General features: G+C 35.1%; 2 protein-coding genes across 2 annotated transcripts; both read right to left on the bottom strand.

Annotated features, from left to right (window-relative positions):
• Window positions 1-7,963: 7,963 nt before the first annotated feature.
• On the bottom strand, window positions 7,964-12,249 carry LOC143590154 (ubiquitin-conjugating enzyme E2 28-like). Its single transcript, XM_077070723.1, has 5 exons — window positions 12,181-12,249; window positions 11,909-12,041; window positions 9,732-9,859; window positions 9,470-9,574; window positions 7,964-8,380 (listed from the first exon to the last, which is right to left on the bottom strand). The coding sequence occupies exons 2-5, from the start codon at window positions 11,976-11,978 to the stop codon at window positions 8,237-8,239; spliced, it is 447 nt and encodes a 148-aa protein (XP_076926838.1). The 5' UTR covers window positions 11,979-12,041; window positions 12,181-12,249; the 3' UTR covers window positions 7,964-8,236.
• Window positions 12,250-14,006: 1,757 nt separating this feature from the next.
• Window positions 14,007-16,659, bottom strand: LOC143590156 (putative inactive receptor kinase At5g58300). Its single transcript, XM_077070724.1, has 2 exons — window positions 15,250-16,659; window positions 14,007-14,734 (listed from the first exon to the last, which is right to left on the bottom strand). Exons 1-2 carry the CDS (start codon window positions 16,562-16,564, stop codon window positions 14,106-14,108), a joined length of 1,944 nt encoding a protein of 647 aa, XP_076926839.1. The 5' UTR covers window positions 16,565-16,659; the 3' UTR covers window positions 14,007-14,105.
• Between the last annotated feature and the right edge of the window lie 5,315 nt (window positions 16,660-21,974).

Here is a 21,974-nt window from a genome sequence, read left to right as displayed (position 1 = left end):
CATATAAACGATAAACAAATAATAACCGATAGAGTTAATTAAGAGTGATGACTGATGATGATGCTTATTATAAGGATATGGTGATGGTGATTAAATAAGTGAGTAACTAACTAACGAGCATGCACGAAAAGAAATGAAGTGGTAGGTTATAGGTATTTTCGCGGGAAAATTCCCCGCTATTTTCTGGAGGGATGGATATGTAACAGAGTGAGAAAACGAAGAAATTGCAGGTAGCTGAGCGTCTATATATGGAGAGAGAGAGAGAGAGAGAACACACCGGAATACAACGAAAGAAACGCTCACTAAAAAAAAGTATGTTTGTGATAATTTGAAAAACAGCTTATTGGCTTATTAACTATCTTAAAAAGTCATTTTAAGAGGACTTATGGTTTTTAGAAAACAGTTTATTTTGAAGGATTAATCTTGATAAAGATTTAAAGTTTAAAGAGTTTGAGTTTGAGTCGGTTTAGTTTATTAATTAGGAATAAGATTGGTTATTTTTACTTATTTATTTGGTTTCCTAGTTTGAGTCTAATTAAGTTTCTTGGTGAGCAAGTTAAGGTTTTAGTATAAATAGATGGTTTAAGGTTATTGTATTTTGTGTGGTTTTCGTTCTTAATAACATTGAAAGAGTCGTGAGGAGTTCTCACAAAATATCGGTGTTGCTCGATCCATGCAATGAAGTCCAACAATTGGTATCAGAGCGGGAGTTCAAAGAGACCTGTGAAGACGTTGAATTTTGAAGGTATCTATCGGAGGGACGGATTGGCACCTCTAATATTTTTCGTCCGACAATTGATGAACAAAAGCAGACGTAGCAATTAATTCAAGAATCAAGGTAAAATAAATTGCAAGGAGGTAGCAATTGGGAGACATGGTGAATTCATTAAAAAAAATAGGCACCTCTCTTTGTGTACGGAATTCGAGAAAGAAGAAAGCTTGGTGAATTAATTAGTTTTAAAAGGAAATCTTCCTAGCCACAAATTTGATCGAGAAACCAGAAGCAAACAAAGCATGTTGTGAATTAATTATTCTACCAGGCAATCAAAAGTGTCAAGCAACCGAACCGAAGACTTGAGCAACAAGGAAGAAGATCGAACCCGCCTGAGAAGACGAATTGCAATAGTGTAGCAATCAAACAGTGAAGAAAACGATCGTATCTGTGTGAACGATCAAGAAGAAGACGAAGACGGTCGTATCTGTGTGAACGATCAAGAAGAAGAATCAACGTTAATCTGTGTGATTCGTTGAAAGCAAAGACAACGTTAATCTGTGTGATTCGTTGAAAAAAGAGACAACGTTAATCTGTGTGATTCGTTGAAAGAAGAAGCAGCGTAAATCTATGTGATTCGCTGTGATCGTATATGTTTGAGCGATCAAAAAGGACGATTTGTGTGACGTTAAGAAGATTCGAAGAAAAGAATGGCTAACAATCCAAACAATGCAGGGAATGGCCCGGTTCAAGAAAACAACACTGCCTCGTTTCAAGTACCAAGGTTGACAACAACGAACTACAGCACTTGGACAATTCTAATGGAGTCAGTTTTGGATGCACAAGGGTTGTGGGAGACAATTAAGCCAGTAACCAATGGAGCCATTGATGAAAAGAAGAACAAGATTGCAAGGGCAATTATCTATCAAGCTTTACCAAAGGATATACTCCTTCAAGTTGCTAGGAACCGAAGTGCGAAAGACATATGGGAAGCTTTACGGGTAAGGTTTCTTGGTGCTGACAGGGTCCAAAGGGCACGTTTAGCGAGTTTAAGAAGAGAATTTGAGCAACTACGAATGAAGGAGACAAATACGATTGAAGAGTTTGCGGAAAGCTGTTAAAGCTATTAAATTCGGTGCCAAATAAGTATCTTCAGATTGTTGCTTCTATTGAGCAATATTCAGATCTGGAAACCATGCCATTCGAATAAGCAATAGGCAGGTTGAAGGCCTACGAGGAACGAATCAGAGAGCAAGATGAGACGGGTGAAAGCGGACAAGGTAAGTTGTTGCTTACTAAAACTTATGGACATGAAAGTTCGAAGAAAGAAGAGGATAAGAGGATGTTTGTGAATGCTGTGGACGAGGGAAAATCGACCATGGACGTGGCCGAGGTAGAGGACGTGGTGTTGGACGAGGTAGAGGTGGTCAGTTCCAACTCAATGAAAATCAAAAGGAGAAAGGTAAGGGTCGAGGTAAATCTCATATCAGATGCTATAATTGTCTTAAATATGGTCATTTTTCATGTGAGTGTCCCGGACAAAAACCGAAAGAAGAAGCTACTAATTCAGTTCGTGAAGATTTAGATCCAACACTATTTTGAAGAGTAACAAGTCCATACAAGATTAAGGGGGTGAATAAAGGATTAATCTTGATAAAGGTTTAAAGTTTAAAGAGTTTGAGTTTGAGTCGGTTTAGTTTATTAATTAGGAATAAGATTGGTTATTTTTACTTATTTATTTGGTTTCCTAGTTTGAGTCTAATTAGGTTTCTTGGTGAGCAAGTTAAGGTTTTAGTATAAATAGATGGTTTAAGGTTATTGTATTTTGTGTGGTTTTCGTTCTTAATAATATTGAAAGAGTCGTGAGGAGCTCTCACAAAATATCGGTGTTGTTTGTGTTGCTCGATTCGTGCAATTAAGTCCAACATATTTTACCCTTTTAAAGAACTAAAACAAAAAAGATTTTTGTAATACCCAACCACCTTTTAACTTATTGGGTTTTTAAAAAAACTAATAATGCATTTTCAAACTAAATCCAAACATGTACTAAGAATCATTACTAAGCTTAGCCAATTTAATAGGTACCTTATGAATAATATGTTTCTGAAACCTATTTTTTTTAAACGGTAAACAAATCATTCAATTGGACTACTGATTAAATTCGTCATATCAGGATGCATTCATTTTTTGACCCGGGAAAAACCCTCACCTAAGGTCAACGCCTGTGATCACTTGCTTGAAGGCACGACAGTGCGGTGAGATAAAACTCATTCGTTTCAAGGATCCAACTAGTGAAAGCCACATATTCATCATCACCTTGGTGCATCTGAAACTAAATGCTGGTGGGAGGGAGGGGGGGGCTGGGTCTAGGGTGAGCAAGATAAGGGTCAAACCCTTGAAACCCTCTTACCCGACTCGTAAAACCCTTAATTGGACCCGAATATATAATATGGGTCGGGTAAAGAGTATTTAAATTTCACCTTAAAGGGTAAAAGGGTTTCAAGGGTCCGACCCTTTTTCAAACTCTTGACCCGTTTACTAGTTTCTAGATAGATATACATCAGATTCTCGATTAATCTGAAATGTAGGATAGGCTTGTATATTATATACGATTCATCATAAATTTCCCAACAACTAACAAAAATAAAAGGCCATACTACGGATCGGAAACATATGTATATGAAAATCACTGAATTGTTCTCTACATGTAATTTGTGAATGTGAATATTATTTGCATCGGTTCAAATGGTTGATAAACTTTTGAAGTTAAAGTTTACTGTGTTATTAAATAAAAGTATAATTGTTCTAGGATTCATATATTAAAGTCATATATGAGATATGCAACTAGTAAATGCAGAAAATAAGCTACGATTACTGCTTTATATCACACCCAAACCTAAGGCGGAAATGTCGGGGCATGATACGATTGCTCACAGCTCGAAGATACTATCAAAGTTAAAAGTGACAATATCTAATTATTTATTTTATTTCAATTATACACACAATATCCAAATACAATAAACAATTTAAACATACAAATATAAACTCAACTAAAGGTTAACTTAGTTATATCCTAAGGTCTTGTCTACATGTCCAAACTTCAATCTTCAATACAAGCAACCTGCATATACGTATAAAATGGAGTTTTGTCAACATAAAGTTGAGTAAGAATATCACAATTTTTGACACAACAATATAAATAAGCATCACGTGATAAATGCGGTAAATATAATCAAACCATAAACAAGTATGTAGACCGTTGCCAAGTGAATCGGGCATTGGTCACCAGCAGGAACACCCGCTATGTGATTGATTGAATAGTAATTCCAACATGCGATTGATTGAATGGTAATACAAGTAAGCAAGTAGCACGTATGTTTGATTAAATCACTTCACAGTAACACGTATGCATTTGTTTGAATATATATATATATATATATATAGTATGAAATACTAATACGTACGCATGTGTCCCCAAAACGTTTGACAAAGTTGTAAAATAGGGGATGATAAACTCACCTTAGATTAAAGGCAAGTGAATACGAATACAAATAAACGAGTTAAAGTTTAAGCGAGTCGTACACTACGTGTCAAACGAGATTAATGATCAGAACCTGAAACTTTGGGATAATGTAATATAAATAAAAACGAACTAAATACCGCTGGAATAAATCTAAACGGATGAGTAGAACTCTAGTTATGTTAAATTAAACTTTTAAGCGAGCTGGTACTGACCAGAATCCGAACAGCGATTCCGAAGTCGGGTTTCTGTCAGTAGCCTTAAAATTTCGTTACAAGAATAAAAGTCTTCTGGACCGAACATTGATTCCAACCAGAAGTATGAGAAAATGTTAAGTCAAACTTGTTGACTATTATGCCCTTAAACGGGTTTGAGTCCAACTGACCACCGAGAGTCCCTCAATCAGCAAAATTGATTGAGGGCTTTTTTTCTACATATATAAATCTACAATATTGAGACAACTTACCCGAACGATGAATGAAACAAGAGATAATCGAGGTCAAAGGGTCTTGAAGCTTGAAAGTCAACGAAGGCTTGAAGAACTTGAAGAAATTGAAGAAACCGACAATGGTGGAAGGGAAATTTCGTGGATTTTAGATGTGGTGGCTGGTATTGAAGTAATAATCTAGGGTTTTATGATATGCTTTGTTTAAATATTAAGAGTTAAGGCTTGTTTATTAGGAAATAACTATTTTAGGAAACTGAATAATCAATTAATGATAAAATCGGGTATATTAACTTAAAGATATCGGTTTGGACAGCAATAAAACGAAATTTGAATGTTTTATAAAATTAGTTGAGATATCTTGGAGCTTAAGTTCCGTTAATTTAATCGAAAATATGAAAGAATTGGCAAAACTAGTCCCTGTAGTTCCCAAAAATGCGATTTTTAGCCGTTTTAAGCGATTTTAAAGGTTTCTAAGGATTATTTGGCATAATTGAAAGTTATGAAATTATAAAATAAGTTAAACCAAGTTAAATACCAAAAAATACAAGTTTTAAATAGTTCGAAGGATCCAAATTACGTTCCCGTATCGGTTTAAACTTAAACGAATACAAATACGAGAAATCCGAGATGTTACACGTTAAAGGATAAAGGGTTGGACCCTTGACCCTTTTATTGTTTAGAGGGTAGGATCTCGGGTCCACATTTCTTCCTAAAATGTTAAAGGGTCCGGGTAGGGTATTAAGTAAAAGGGTAGGGTCTTACCCTTTGAACAGTCCTACCTGGATCACATGGAACACCAAGCCTATCCCTTACCAGTTACCACTATACCACCAGCTCATCGGCATTTCTGAAAACCTACTTATTAAGAGGTTTTAAGAACTATTTGTAGGTGTTTATTAAATAAATTAAGTGCTATATCTCTGACCGATTAAATGTGGTCTTTTAATAGAATTATAAGGCCATCAAACAACATTGTAAGCTTAAGTTGTAACCACCAGGATTCCATGTGTGACCTCATATTGATTGACGTTGTTTTGGTTCGTTACAATAATGACACTCGTTATTGGTTAGAATTCATTCGATTTGTCAGTATATTGTCACTTGTATAGCTTACGATAACAAAAAGGAAAAATGATGTGTTTATAAGATTGATTCATTGCCAATATTAACACATAATCATACATCGTATAAGTAATACTTGAATTAGGTCATGAGATATTCCATGGTCTAAAAGCATTCGTTATTGACAAATCGAATTAGGTCATGAGATAATCATATATCGTATACACATCTACCTATACTAATAAAAGAAAATAATGAGTATGACATGTCAGTCCCATATTCCTTTTTGGCTAATTTTTCCGGCTCAAATTCTTAATCTTTTTATAGGCATTCTAAAAACTTTCCATATAAATAAAGATGATATATTCTAAAATTGTACAATTCCTAATAAAACAAATAATGTTTATTGCAATTTAGAATAAAGAAAATTAAAATTCAAAAAATAAATATTAAAAAACGAAAAATGTAAAACAACCATTATCTCAAGCCGTCAGATTGCTTTATTTGTAAATGAAGGCTTCTTACGCATTTGACCCGAATTCACGGGTAAAGGTCTCATCAAACCCAGATAGCTCTTAAATTGTTATAACATCTCTTTATATTAAAAAAACAATCTCACCAAATATTTGATATGAAAATCCTATAAAATAGGAATATACTAAAAATTAATATCATATTTTATTTAAAAAAAGATATTATTTATAATTAAGAAACACTTTTATAATAAAGAAAATAAACGGGTAATGGGTATCACCAAACCCATATAGCTTTTAAACCGAATTATAACATATTATATATTTGTGAAACTATTTCATCATCAAACCTCAAGTATATTAATTATTAACTTTCTTATAATAAATAAAATTAAAATCCAAATATATATATATAAATATTAAAAACGAATAATGTATAACAACCCCCGTAACACGGGGGATAAAATCTAGTGGAGTCATATAAACAAAATCAGTTTGTCTAAAAGCATTGGCATATTCCATTCTCTAACTTTGTCTCTCATTTATACAAATTTCTCATATCTCGTACTCCATCCAAATCTCTTTCTTTATATATATATATATATATATATATATATTTTCTTTCTCTTTCATTTTTAAGGTACAAACCAAAACACTTATTAGGATATGTAGCATATATAAAATTAAAGAGGTGAATTGTGAGTCTCTAAATAAATATAGAGATTCACAATTTCGCAATCTTCAAAATTTGAAAATGAAGATAAAGATAGAAATAGGGATTGATAAAAGAAATAGAAAAATACGTAACAATTTTAGAGATGAAGATGAGGATAAAAAAAAAGAACATACATATTATAGAATGCATTAAAAAAACTCTAGATTCTAGAGTATTATAAAATCAAATTTACTTTAATAATAGAAAAAGAGCTCCTAATGATAGTGCTAATATATTGACAATCAACCTAATTAATCTATAGTGTTCAAAATGTCAAACAACCTAATGATATCCTATTTCACATTGTGCTTTAAACCAAATCCTTAATGTTATCTGATGTAACTAGGTTGAACCACTAGTCGTGTTCTCAATCCAACCATTATTGCCAAGGTTTCATAGGCTTGGTTGCAACCCACCAGGGTCCAACAAGCGTAAAACCAAAATCAACATACTCAAGGAAAATTAGGGATTAGCAGCTTGCACCGAAAACTGGTACTGACCAAACACAATCAGCGTACCGGTATTCATTCGATTTTAGTATTTTCAATAATACCGGTACCAACTGATGAAGTCGGCATATCATTCGGTTTATATACTTTCACTCGTTTTTTTATGTCAATATTCTTCGTTTACAATACGGGTTCGGACCGGTACCAATCTCATATCTGTTTATATTAACAAGGTAGCACCAGAGCCTCTTAAGTGACATAAACATGTAACCTATCACACTGGTATAATACATCCATCATCCAAAACAACTTATTTTTTCAATCAAAAAATTCTTTATCATTAATTACTAAATTATTTATTAATACACGTATTACAAGTTACAACGCCCATTTTACAAACATAAACCATAAGTTAAAAAGAAAAAAAATAATATCTTAAAGCAAACCTCGACCCCTTCCTACTATTTTTAAATATATCCAGCACCCACCTTTTCTTTTTCTTGCATCACAGTCACCTCCAAATCAATTAAAGTAAATGTTAAAAAATAATAAAAGAAACGTGCAGTATGATCTACTTGACCCAATAATGATAAATCATAACCCAAATTAACCCGTAGTGAATTGAAATAAGTTGACACCACTAGAGAAAACATCATTTCACAAAGTCACAATTAATCAGAAGAAATCAATTTCACCATTACAGTCCAATTCATCCCCATTTCTTCCAAATCAAATATACACAAATTGAGACAGATGTCCTATGCCTTTGCAGGCTTCTTAACAAACACATGAACAATTATAACAAAGTTCTTGCTAACATTTTATTACCGTTCCGTTCATTCAAACATGTAGCTCAATCATCCCATGGCATACTTCTGCGTCCAGCTACGAGCAGTGGCCTCGTATTTGGCCTTGTCGGTCTTGTACATGTGAGCAATTTCAGGCACCAATGGATCATCAGGGTTCGGGTCAGTCAACAGAGAGCAGATGGAAAGCAACACCTGCAAATCACATCAACAGTCTTCAAAACAAATCCTGACCCATCCAAAACGAAGCTTGACTTGACCCGTTCAAAACAAAATTAACCCATTCAAATCATGACTTGTTCAAAACAAATAACCCATTCAAATCTTGACCCGTTGAATACAAGCACGTACACATTCAGTGGCGGATGGAAGTTATTCCTAAGAGATAGTGTATTTAATAGAATTTCTAGTGTAAATTTGGTTAAAACCAAATTTAGGCCCCCTTTCTTTTTTATTAGGCCCTCATGCTCTACAATCTTTCAGGTTTCAACCCAATGAACAAGATTTAAAAACCTAGCCCACATGTATTCCGGCTTCTAATGATTGATTAAAAGAAAGAGAACAAAAACCTAAATCTTGAAAACAAAGAACACGGTTATTTATATTTATGTTCATTTCATTTTTTTATTTATGAGTTTTGAGTTATTTAGAGTGAAATCAGCAATCAACATTAGTATAATTTTAATTGTTCTAACAGAATTGTCGATATGCTAATTCAAGAGTTTGGTGAGCGTTTAAATGAGATTAACAGAAAGTTATTTCAAAACATGACGGCTTTCATTCAGTATGGCTTATTTTTGAAGTTTTATTCATTGAAGTTAATGATATTGTGTGCAATTTTCAATATGAAGCTTGTGTAATTTGTAGCAGCGAAAAAAAAGTATTCGAAAGTGCTACCAATGAAGCTGCAATTGACCGTTCCAAAAGATGAAATCCCGTAGAGGACAATTGTAACAGGTATTTTGCGACGTAATAGTTAATGAAGTATGTATTTACATTTTTATGTAGTTTTTTTTTTTTGACTATTTTTTGCTCCCACTGAGTTAAACTTCTGGATCCGCCACTGTACACATTAATTTCCTTAACAAACAAGAACAAGAAAATATACTCGTTTAAGTGTTCATGCCCATTCGTTTGTTCAGTAAACGTTAAACAAACAAACACAAACAAGCCTCGTTCGTGTTTGTTTGGTTCACTTACAAGCCTAACTAAATGCATTTGCAGCAGGACAAAGTGGCAACTTGACAAAAAGATAAAAACATAACCATGTTTCCAAGTTCAAACCTTGGAGATTGTCAAAGCTGGGCTCCACTGCTCCTTCAAGATATCTAAGCAAATGCTACCATTGCGGTTGATGTTCGGGTGAAAAACCTTAGTCCTAAATGCTACCTGAATACCAACATATAAATATTATATTTGATATCATTTATCCTTTACTATCGCTAAATAGAGATATTCATAAAATAACTCTTCCAAACTATGATAATAAAGTTCAAGATAAACTATAAGTAAAGAATCAAAATAAATAATAACACGTGAAAACTACCTTGGGAGGCTTGAAAGGATAATCAGGAGGAAAGTGAATTGACACAAGAAACACGCCTCCAGAATACGGGCTATCAGAGGGTCCCATAATTGTTGCTTGCCAATGAAACATGTCTTCAGCAACAGGACCTAAACAGTAAAATGCACAACTTAAGTAGAGCATTCTGGAAGCATATGTTGATTATATAAAAATATGTTCATGTTAGAATGTTACTCAATTACACATCAAGCATTTAGCCAAAAATGTCACATTATCACATATCATGTGATGCATACACAAACACCACAAGCATCTATCAAACAAATTAACACAAGATTCTTCAAAGAATGCATACATATATAGTGTATGCTTTAAGCATGAACCCTAATCTAAATGCTCAATGAGCTACATAAAGTTCCTCCGTGCCTAGATATCACAAACAAAATCGTAACCCTAACTTCATTACTCAAACCAATAAAGAGTGCTTTTAGCTGCCTACACACATTAAAGTGCACCAATTACAAGCATACAACAGACTGACAAAGTTGTAACCCTAAACTCTGCATTCAAGCATGCAATCAAGAGTGCTTTAGCTGATTACACAAGCAACAATTAAATACATACAACAGAATTGACAAAGTTGTAACCCTAAATTCTTAGTTCAAACAGACAACCAAGAATGTTTTTAGCTGATTACAGACATCATATTACATCAATTACAAGCATACAACAAATTTGACAAAGTTGAAACTTGTAACCTAAATTCTGTATTCAAGCAGGCAATCAAGAGTGCTTTTAGCTGATTACACATTAAATTGCACCAATTACAAACAGGCAATCATCAGTGATTTTAGCTGACTACATACATTAAAATGTACCAATTACAAACATAAAACAGAGATCACAAAATTGTAAACCTAATTTCTTTAATCAAATAGGCAATCAAGAATCCTTTTAGCTGATTACACACATCAAATTGCACCAATTACAAACATACAACACATTTGACAAACTTGTAACCCTTAATTCTGTTTTTGAACAGTCAATCAATAGTCGTTTAACTGATTACATACAACATATTTGACAAACTTGTAACCCTAAATTCTGTATTCAAACAGGCAATCAACAGTCCTTTAGGCTAATTACAAACATTAAAATGCACCAATTACAAACATACAGCAAATATCACAAAATTGTAAACCTAATTTCTTTGTTCAAACTGGCAATTTAGAGTGCTTTTAACCGATTACATGCATCAAATTGCACCAATTACAAACATACAACACATTTTTGAAAACTTGTAACCCTACCAATTACAAACATACAGCAAATATCACAAAATCGTAAACCTAATTTCTTTGTTCAAACTGGCAATTAAGAGTGCTTTTAACCGATTACATGCATCAAATTGTACCAATTACAAACATACAACACATTTGAAAACTTGTAACCCTTAATTCTGTATTCGAACAGTCAATCAATAGTCGGTTAACTGATTACACACACTAAACTGCACCAATTACAAACATACAACACATTTGACAAACTTGTAACCCTAAATTCAGTATTCAAACAGGCAATCACCAGTCCTTTAGGCTTATTACAAACATTAAAATGCACCAATTACAAACATACAACAAATATCACAAAATTGCAAACCTAATTTCTTTGTTCAAACTGGCAATTAAGAGTCCTTTAAACCGATTACAAGCATCAAATTGCACCAATTACAAGCATACAATAGATTTGACAGCATTGTAACCATAAAATTATTTATTCATACAAGCAATCAGGAGTCCTTTTAGCTGATTACAAACACACAACAGATTTGCCACTGCCGCAACCCTAATTCCTTCATTTAAACAGCCTATCAAGAGTGCTTTAACAATTACACACATTTATTATAAACACACAACACATTTGACAAACCTGTAACCCTAAATTCTATAATCAAACATTCAGCTGACAACACACGTTAAATTGCACAAATTAAAAACATACAACAGATTAACCCTAAATTCTGTATCAAACAAGCATTCAATAGTCCTTTCAGCTGATTACACACATCAATTGCACCATATACATACATACAACAGATTTGACCGTGTTACAGCAAATAAACAAAGCATAATTTAATAATTGCACCTCAAAACATACATAAAACTACATATATATATACAATTTATCGTTAATTTTACCAGCGCTGCATGACGTAGGAGGATCCTTCTGCAAATCCTTCAACTCCTTGATAATACGCTTCGACGCCATCACCACAACACGCTAAAAGCCCTAGATTATCACTCGCACCGACGAATCACCGAACCGCAAGCACTGATTCAGATAATCAAATAGATGAACGGTTGAATTCAAACGATTTACAACAATAACAAGCAATCAACAATCAAAATCAAATATATATATTTATATATGCAATTGAATTGAAATTGAGATGAATTATTATTATTATTACCTGGAAGATGAGATGTGAAAGCGAAGCAAATGTGTTGAATTTGGATAGAAGAAGAAGAAGAAGAATAAGGGGAAATGAGAGCTAGGGTTTTGATTTAGGTGGAAATGGTGGGCCCCACTTTTGCGTGGAATAAACGCACTGTGTCGTCATCTTTTCCTCTGTATTTTGATAGTGTCGTCATATTCAATTTTCTATAAGAAAAAGTGTACTGAGCGGTAAATATGAGGCAATGATGTAGTGGGGGGGTATATTTGTTGTCGGCTTGTGTGATGAAATTGCTGATATGGCGAGTAAGTATTCGGGTTGGAACAATTTGTGGGCTACAACACCGTTCCTGGGCCATATATCGCCCTTCTTAGCTACGTGTCAAAAATCCCACATATTTTATAGCTTCTCCACTACACATCACCTAAGTTGATAGCATTTTACAAAATAGTTAAATACTGATTGATTGTTTGACCTCACGTACAAACTAGAAATGATGATCGGTAATGTTAGAAATGTGTAGACACAACATTTCATTGTGGAGCGTTTTGCGACACGTGATGTCCTAGTCAACATGTGGATATTTTGTAAAAAGTGGCGTAGTAATAAAATCTCATTTCAGTCATTTGGTCAATAATCACTTTGACTAACTCTCCTCTTATCAAGCTTCCACCTTTGTGTACACACACAACGCTCCTCGCCAAAATGGTGCCCAAAACGCTCAACAGGAGGGGGGGGGGGGGGTAACGCCTGGGCGTTATGGACCGTTTTCCACTCCCAAAACGTTTCACTATGCATGGTCTTATTGTTCACATGATTTTAATTCATTAACAAATGCATACGTTTTATTGTTGATACGCATCGAAAAGGTAATACATGAGATGTGTTCTTTCACGTACAATTGAAATTTTAGTTCACCTAACCCACAAATAAAGGGTGATACATGACATACTAATGGCATAACACCTTGCAATAGCATGATCTTTTAGATGATTGTAAAACTCTTCAAAACGCTACAATCCATTCTTCCCATATACAGACCTAGTCAGCATGACATATCAATTTTATCCCCAACACAATTTCACCCTGAAGCTACCACACACATTATTCACACATTCAGCATACTTTATATAATTTAATTATATGTGATGTGAGTGGGAAAAAAAATAAGGAATGGCTCACACGTTACCACACGTAGTCAAAAGCATCGTCTTACTTTGTAAGTGCATCTATACCCCGCTGCTAGTTATGGGGCATAAGGCTCGCCAGCTTAGACATGGGAGGTTTTTTCATTCACGTTGCGGATAATCTAAGAGATATTGTATACTCTACAAAGCAACAATTTCATACGATGACAATTTAAGGGATTTTTACATATTTCTCATTCCTAAACTATGTAAATTACATATTTCCCCAAAATACAAACTTTTAATGCAAAATGTACAATGCTCTTTAAGCATGGTTTGGGGAAATATGTAATTTCAAAGTTTAGGAAGGGGAAATATGTAAATGCCCCACAATTTAAAGTCCGTTCAATTACTAAATAACTATTGTATTTCAATATGTGTGATTAAGTGAGACTGTGAGAGTCGAAGATTATTTAAGTACTTGTGATACATCTTTATTCAAAAATTTGGCAGCATTTACTCGTTCAGTTGATCTTGGTTAGTTAAACTTCCTCCACTACACATGATTTATGGTTTTACTTAGTTAATGACCACTACCTACGTGGCAGTGATGCGGCGATAACAAAACCTTGCATGCTTGTTTGACTCTAGAATGTTTCTCCAAAATACTGATCCTAATGTTATCACAAAGAGCATGATGAATCAAACCTGTCTAAATCAATTCAATAGCTAAACTTATAACAGAAACATGATGAATCAAGTCCAACTGTTTTAGTAAAAAATGAATAAAGTCCAAGCATGCAACATTAACCATCAAGCCCTCTGCTCATCCGGGTTGTCGGATCTATCTGCATCCGACCCGTTTCCAGATTCGGACAGCCGAACCTCTTCAATCATCTTCACCACTTCCTGCATAACAGGCCGGTTATCAGGCACCTCCACCACACAAGCCATAGCAATCTGCAGCATCTGCACCATCTCCTCTTCAATGTTCTGATATCCCATCAACTCTGCATCAAACACCTCAGCTGTCCACTCTTCTCGGACCACCAACTGCACCCATTTCGGTAAGTCCACCACGTCCTCTCTTCCTGATGACTGTAATGGTTGTTTCCCTGTCAGCATTTCCAGCAGGAGGACACCAAAGCTATAGACATCTGATTTATGAGTGTGCTTTCGGGTTTCTAGTACTTCTGGGGCTCGGTAGCCCACGGTGTAGCGGGAAGTAGAGGCTGGGAAGTTTAGCATCGGGGCTATGGCCGTGTCGGCAATGCAGGCGTCTCCGTGTTGGGTGATGAGGATGTTTGCTGATTTAATGTTTCCGTGAACGAGTTTAGGGCTGCCAGTAGCGTGGATGTAGGCGATGCCATGGGCGGTTCCAAGGGCGAGTTTGATTCTGGTTTCCCAGCTTACTGGTGTTCTACTGGGGGTACCTCGGTCTCCTGTGACATCATTTGAGTAATTAAGATTATGACAAATAATTAAGCATGATAAACAGGTTTAACGGGTCAACTTGTTTAATTACACATGTTGACGGGTCGACCTGAAAGGTTAACCATTAACCTAACACGACTCATTTGTTAAACAGGCTAGATTATGACAAATCCAAAACTTGTCTAATTAAACAAGGCCCATTTATTAAACATGTTTAATGGGTCAACGAGATGTTGACAGGTCGACCTGATGGGTCAGCCAAACACGACCCGTTTATTAGACAGGTTAAAAGGGTCGACCTGTTTAGTTAGACACGTTGACGGGTCGACCTGACAGGTTAACACGACACGTTTCAAATTATCTAGTTAAAAGTAAAATGGGTTAAACAAACTGGAAGTCGTCTAAAATATAATTTAAAAACATCTTATTTCAAAAGATTAGTTGATTAGCATAATAGCATGGGTTTATGATATTATATAATTCATTAACTACTTGTTAAAACAATATTATGAAAAGAACATACCATGCAAGAGGTTCAAAAGGCTGCCATTTGACATATAATCATAAACCAGTAACTTCTCATCCTTCGAATAATAATAAGCCCGAAGTGGTACCACATTTAAATGTGGGTCGACCCGCCCAATAACCTCCATTTGCTCTTCAAACTCTTTCTTACCCACCACTGCATCTTTCAACCGTTTCACAACCACCATAACTGACTTCTCCAAAGTCGCCTTATACGATATTCCAAAACTACCCTTCCCGAGCACCTCAGCTGAAGCCCGTAACAAATCCTCAATATCAAAGTTATAAAAACAACCTTCAAAAAACACCACCTTGTTATTTTTATCAGTTGTCACCACTTCACTACCATAATCCGCCATAGCCTTCTCACTCCTTCGACTAACAGAAAACTTTCCTTTTCCTTTGAATACACGACTTTGACTCTGACTTTGACCTTGAGCAGGAATTTGACTTTGACTTCCATTTCTTCTTTTCCTTAAACAACAGAAGTATAACGCAATGCCAAAGAGTATGATCACAACACCGCCTCCAGCTGCCATGACAATGATAGCCCATAATGGAATCTTCGTTGAGCTAATGATGGCAGTAGGTGGCAGAGGGGCGGTGGCAGGCGGAGGAGAGAGGATTGCTGAACAAGGGTTTAAAGGTTGTCCACATAAGAAACTGTTTCCTATAAATGATGAATTTGGGAAATTTTGAAAAGAAGATGGAATAGAGCCATTAAAATAATTGTTACCAATGCTCAAATGTTTAAGCCTTGAGAATTTGAAATTTGGAATACGACCTGAAAGCGAGTTGTTCTGGAGGTTTAAGCTGGTCAACCGAGTCAAATTTTGTAAAGATTTCGGGATTTGACCAGTAAAGGAGTTAAACGAGAGATCTAATACGTTCATTTGAGAAGGAAACGATTCGGGAATGCTACCAGAAAAGTCATTATGCTGGAGAAATAGATGATGAAGATATCGAAGGGAAAGTATGTCATTTGGTAAAGTTCCTGAGAGTCGGTTTAATCGAAGACTGAGAACTTGTAAGTCTTTAAGTTTTCCAATAGTGTTGGGTGGGATGGGGCCCGTGAGACCGATGCTGGGAAGTCGAAGACCAGTCACGCGGGCCCCACTAGAGTCACAGATGACGCCTAGCCAAGATGTGCAAATGTCTGTAGTATTAGTCCAGTCCAGCTTTGGGTTATGGGGTACAATATTGGAAAATGCAAGAAGAGCTTGTTTATCTGAGTCCAGGTCAGCAAATGTAGTGGTAAATTGGGAAAATATGAGAAGGATGGTATGAAGTAGTATAAGAGAGTAGAGCTTCATGAGGAAGTGTTAGTGTTTACATGTATCAAGTTGATGGATAATGATTCTCCTGGTTTAATATAAGAAAAAGAACAAAATTAGATGATTTGCATGTTAGCTTCTATAAACGATAATAAGAAAATAATGCAAATTATTATATATGTAACAATCAAAAGGTTTTAAATGATAAGCACCTAAGAGTTAATTAAGCACAATATCTACTAGGTAAAATGAAAAGCTAGGTGTACACTTTTGATTCAAATCTTGTGTTCACTGGTATACAAACATATTAGAGGTCACTGTTGGGTGACCATGACCACATGACTATCAAGGAGAATACATTAATTAGGTAGAGTCCAATCTTATAACATTACCATAGTTAGAAGATACAATAATTAATCCCATTGTACTCCTATAAATTGTTGATCAATAATACATGATAACATGGTTTACATTATGAATAGCTAAAATCTGGAGTAATTCTTGTCAATCGAACTAAGAACTCGTAAGATATATACATAGTCTGGCATGCAGTTAACCTGGACACCCTTTTTTTTAAATGAAACTGCACTTCAGTTCCTCAAAGTAACCAAGAAAAATGAAGTTTGGAAATGAGAGCAAGAAACACAAATAAGGAATTGAGACTTGAGCTATTTAATTTGCTATAATATCATATAAATAATAATAATAATACAGGATCCATCTGGATATTTATATACTACTACATATCAAACATATCTATATTAGTTACTATTGGTGTTTTAGTTGTCTAGTTTCCTATAATCTCAGCATTCAGATATATTATTATTATTATTATTATTATTATTATTATTATTATTATTATTATTATTATTATTATTATTATTATTATTATTATTATTATTATTGCAGTCTCTTTTACTTATACAATAGTATAAATTATGAGTTAAGCTACTGTATATCACAGTTAAACAACAAAGGCTTTGGCAATATATATAAACCACAGTACAGCACAAAACAACATCCACTGTCAATTCAGCTACCAAATTCACTCTATGTTCAACATATTTCCAGATTCCAACAAGCAAAGCTGATAACATACCAGATTCTAACCTAACATCCTAATTAACAGTGACAAACTGACAATTAGCAATGAGAACTAATGCATTTAAACTGTAATTTGCTAAATCATGCTTCAAACACGGATTTCAAATCAACATACCTAAATCAGAATTCAGTAAACGAAGAATGTATAATAATAATAATAATAAAGTGTAAACTGACGCAATAAGTAAATCATTACCGTACATTCGAACACTAGCTCGGGTGACGTCATCAAAGCTTCAAACTAACTGAATTTTCCGTCAATATGACGAAACGAAAGCTAATCTGAGATATGAAGCGGAAACTATTTGTATCGAATTGAATCTGAATGCTCAAATTTGAGAAGAGATCGAATGAGATTTAACGAGCGCATGCGAACAACAGAGAGTGTGTGTGTATAGTCGCCCAATATCTCAAGCGAAGTAATGAAGCATGATTTTGACGTACGTACTTTGGGCCAATTTACGTGTAATTTGTATATTAGGGCTTGTTTTTTAAGTTTTGAAAATTACATTATAATCCACACCGACTTTTTTAGAATAGCGACTTTCTTTTTGTGTTTAAGACACAGCACTCTTCAATTTAAAGAATCTCGTTCCTCTACTCTGGCTAGACTATGTTTTCTTAACCAGACCCACGCTGGTTTCAGAGTTTGGTTTGGGCGTTCCCCGGTAAACCATACCGCCAACTGTCTCTTGACGGTCATTGTGCCGCCACAAGAACAAGAGCAAAACTCTTTGGCTTAACACACAGTGGGACGAAAACCTGGGTGGGCTCGGGATCCAAACTAACAACCTCGCAAGGCCTAACTCAAATTCTTCATTGCTAATATCCACCTAAAGGACACAAGTGAGAATCGAACTTGGGTCTCCACTGAAGAACCCAGGTTTTCCTTCCACTAGACCACAAGTGGGGATCTTAATAAATACATTTTGGTAAAAAAATTATGTTAGGTTATTAATTGATATATTTCACGTATATACGAATGGTATTTTATATCTTGTGTTGAAAAATAGGATCGGGTCTTGTTGTCTGGGAACGACTGTATGTAACGTTGTCAAGTCATTTCAAGTCTAGATCACGACTATAACATGCATATACATTCGTTAGAAGGTTAGAAGAGACAGGAGGTTTGGAAAACACTATTAATGATCATGTCAATAATGTGCCAATAACCACACGTATTTCAGATTTTAGTAAAGAAACGATACAGCTGAAAGGTCAATCTTTAGTGATAGGTGGATTACGTGTTTCTCACTTAAGAAAGAGTTAATAAAACAAAAATCGTTATATACTAAGAATAATGTTTGAGATGTTGCCATGCCAGGTTATTATCTTATTAGCGGGATATGTTGTCCACCATTTTGTTTTATAATTGTAAGTACTTATTTAACCTCACCGAGGTTGACATCTTAGGGCGCGTTCGTTTCACGGACTTTTTTTAAAGTATTTGGAATTAGAATGGAATGTTTGAGAATTCCTATCATGTGTTTGGTTGGTTAATATGTATTTGAATTGGAATCTTCTTCATTCTCGTTTTTTTTTTTTTTTTTAAAATGAGGGCAAATGCGAAAACGTTTTAGTTTTTTTACATTTTTCGTTTTTGATTTATATTTTGAGTTATGATTTTTTTATTAATTTTTTAATATTTTTTTGGAGGTTAACAAAAACCCCTTCAAAAAAATTCAAAAAAATTAATAAAAAAATCATAACTCAAAATATAAATAAAAAACGAAAAATGTAAAAAAAACAAAAATGTTTCCGTCTTTGCCCTCGTTCTTAAAAAAAAAGACCCGAAACCCGTTTTGACACATTCCGACCCGGGCTCGTTCTGACCCGGACCTTTTGACCCTAACCCGTTCCGACCCAACCCAACCCATTTGCCCCCTAGTACTGATTAGGGTTAATAAGAAAATCCTTTATTTTCCATAACAATCCTCATAAAATAGGTGGGATTTTAAAATCCCATTAAATGTGGGATTTGATGAGATTAGTTTCCATTTTTCTTATTTCATTTAATGGAACGAACATATCAATTTATGGATTTAAATCTTATTCCTTAAAATTCCTTCCAAATCCTTGAAACAAACAGGAGCTTAGGGTACAATAAAACAAGATAAATGAATGTAAATGTGTTTAGGCATGTTTACATACTCCGAAGTCCGAATCAAGTGTGACACATAATAAGTGGGCAATTATATAATCATGGCCCAAGTATGTAGTGAAACACTAGTTACACCAATATGATAAAAGTTTATCTAGTCATAACATGTGATCGGCCCAAATGGGAAGTTGTGGACCATTAGACTACCACTAATATTCACCGTTATAAGATTATTAACCCATTTATGCATATTAGTGTATACTTACATATACGTAAAATACATGTAACACATACGTATGTGCCGATTAACGAAACTATACTTAGCCCGGCCCAACCGTTGATTTTATATAATCCAAGCCCATTTAATTTAGTGAGACGAACCCTGTTAGGCCCGATATACCTTGTGACCTATTCAGCTCATTTCCCTTCAGTTAATCCAACATGCGTGGGTCCAGTTTAGGGTTGTTTACGAGCCGAGCCGAAACGAGCGCAGGCTTGCTCGCTACTTGGCTCGTTTACGACCGAACCGAACAGCTGAAATTCGAACTGAGCCAAAATCGAATCGAGCATTTTTTGATTGAACATCGAGCGATTTCGAGCATTAATTTATTTCTTTTTCACTCTAAAAATTCCAATAAGAAACAAGTTTGAAGATTGTAAACAATTTATTAGTTTTTAGACAAACCTGTAATATGTTGTAAATTTTTAGGAGAATGAAGTTTGAAGTGGGATGTAATGAACATGTAAACAAACTTCTAGTATTCTGAAAACTTGAATCGAACTAATGAGACTATAAATTTAACTGAATAAGAAAAATTTTTAAGGGTTTAAAAATTTATACTCACATTTTATGTGTGTTGTCTACATATTTATATATTTGTTCATATATAATTATATATAAAATACGTTAAAAATATTCGAGCCGAACCGAACCTACCAGACCGTTGCTCGTTGCTTGGCTCGTTTACAAACCAAACCAAGCAGAGCGGCTCGTTTACAATCGAGCGAAAAAGCAAGCAAACAGTTTCTGAGCAATTTCTAAGCGGGCGGCGAGCGAGTTCGAGTGGCGAGTGGTTTAGACGGCCCTAGTTCAGTTCACCTCATGATATATTGATATTTAAGCCCAAAGTACTTTAATATTTACTCATTGGCCCAAATAGCTCTAATACCCAATTGTTTGTTATGGACTTTGGGTTATCTAGCCGAGCATTGGTTCATTTTATCCTTGTTAAATTACGATTCATATCTCACCTTCTTGTATTTGATCCTCCTAGTATCAAGCTCTTATATAAATTAGAAAAGAAAAACAGATATTGGCTTGCTACAACAGACAGCCTTTTGAGAGAGAAGTGTAACATAACCCATTGGTGGATGAACAATCCGGTGTTGAATCAACTCCTGGGCCACTTAGGCTGTATGCTATGGTGGGGGGCATCGAAGCCCCTCCACCGTGTCACGTCAACGCCACGTCATCGCCTCGTAAAAAATGGGGCATCGAAGCCCGCCCCACTATGGTTTAATACCCTTGGGCGCCCCCAATAAATATATATGCGTATATATGTATGTGTGTATGTGAGAGAGGAGAGAGAGAGAGCCCTGAGGGCGCCGGTCGTCACAACCACCGTTCCCCCTCCTCGCCTGCCTCCACAGCGCCCCCCGGCGATGTTCATACTCCTTCGGCGCCCTTCTCCCCCCCCCCCCCCTCCAAGGTGCCCATAACAACCTGCCTTATTGATATTTGTGTTTTTTTGTTTTATGTTTTTCAACAGTTTCTAGAGGTTTTGATACACCTCTTGCCATAGCCATACAAAGCATACATAAAACCTCTCACATACTTTTGAGAAGATCAAGAAAGAGAGAACAGTTTTGTCAGTTCATGCTCGCATGCTGTTAATTTCTAATAATTGTATAACGTGACATTTGATAGTGTAAAAATTGGCTATGGTTAATTAGTTATATTTTTTTTATTAATAATAACAAACTAACTTATTCCTAAACCTCTCTTATAAACGATTTATATGCTTGTGGTGCGCACATATGATGTATATATGTGTGAACCCTCGGGTGGGCAAAAGTGAAATTGCTTGTGGTGCGCACATATGATGTATATATGTGTGAACCCTCGGGTGGGCAAAAGTGAAATTGCACTAATTTTGACGTTATTTTACTAATCTCGTGAAAATAACGTTAAAAGTGACGGACGGTTAATCAGGCATCATGTAGTGGCGTTGATAGCCGAAAGAC

The sequence above is a fragment of the Bidens hawaiensis genome, unplaced genomic scaffold (genome assembly GCF_021521415.1).
Source record: "Bidens hawaiensis isolate Kalapana, Puna unplaced genomic scaffold, B.hawaiensis_p1.1 tig00038191_1, whole genome shotgun sequence".
NCBI lineage: Eukaryota > Viridiplantae > Streptophyta > Magnoliopsida > Asterales > Asteraceae > Bidens > Bidens hawaiensis.
The sequence above is the reverse complement of the archived record's forward strand: the minus strand, read 5'-3'. Positions and strand labels throughout refer to the sequence as shown.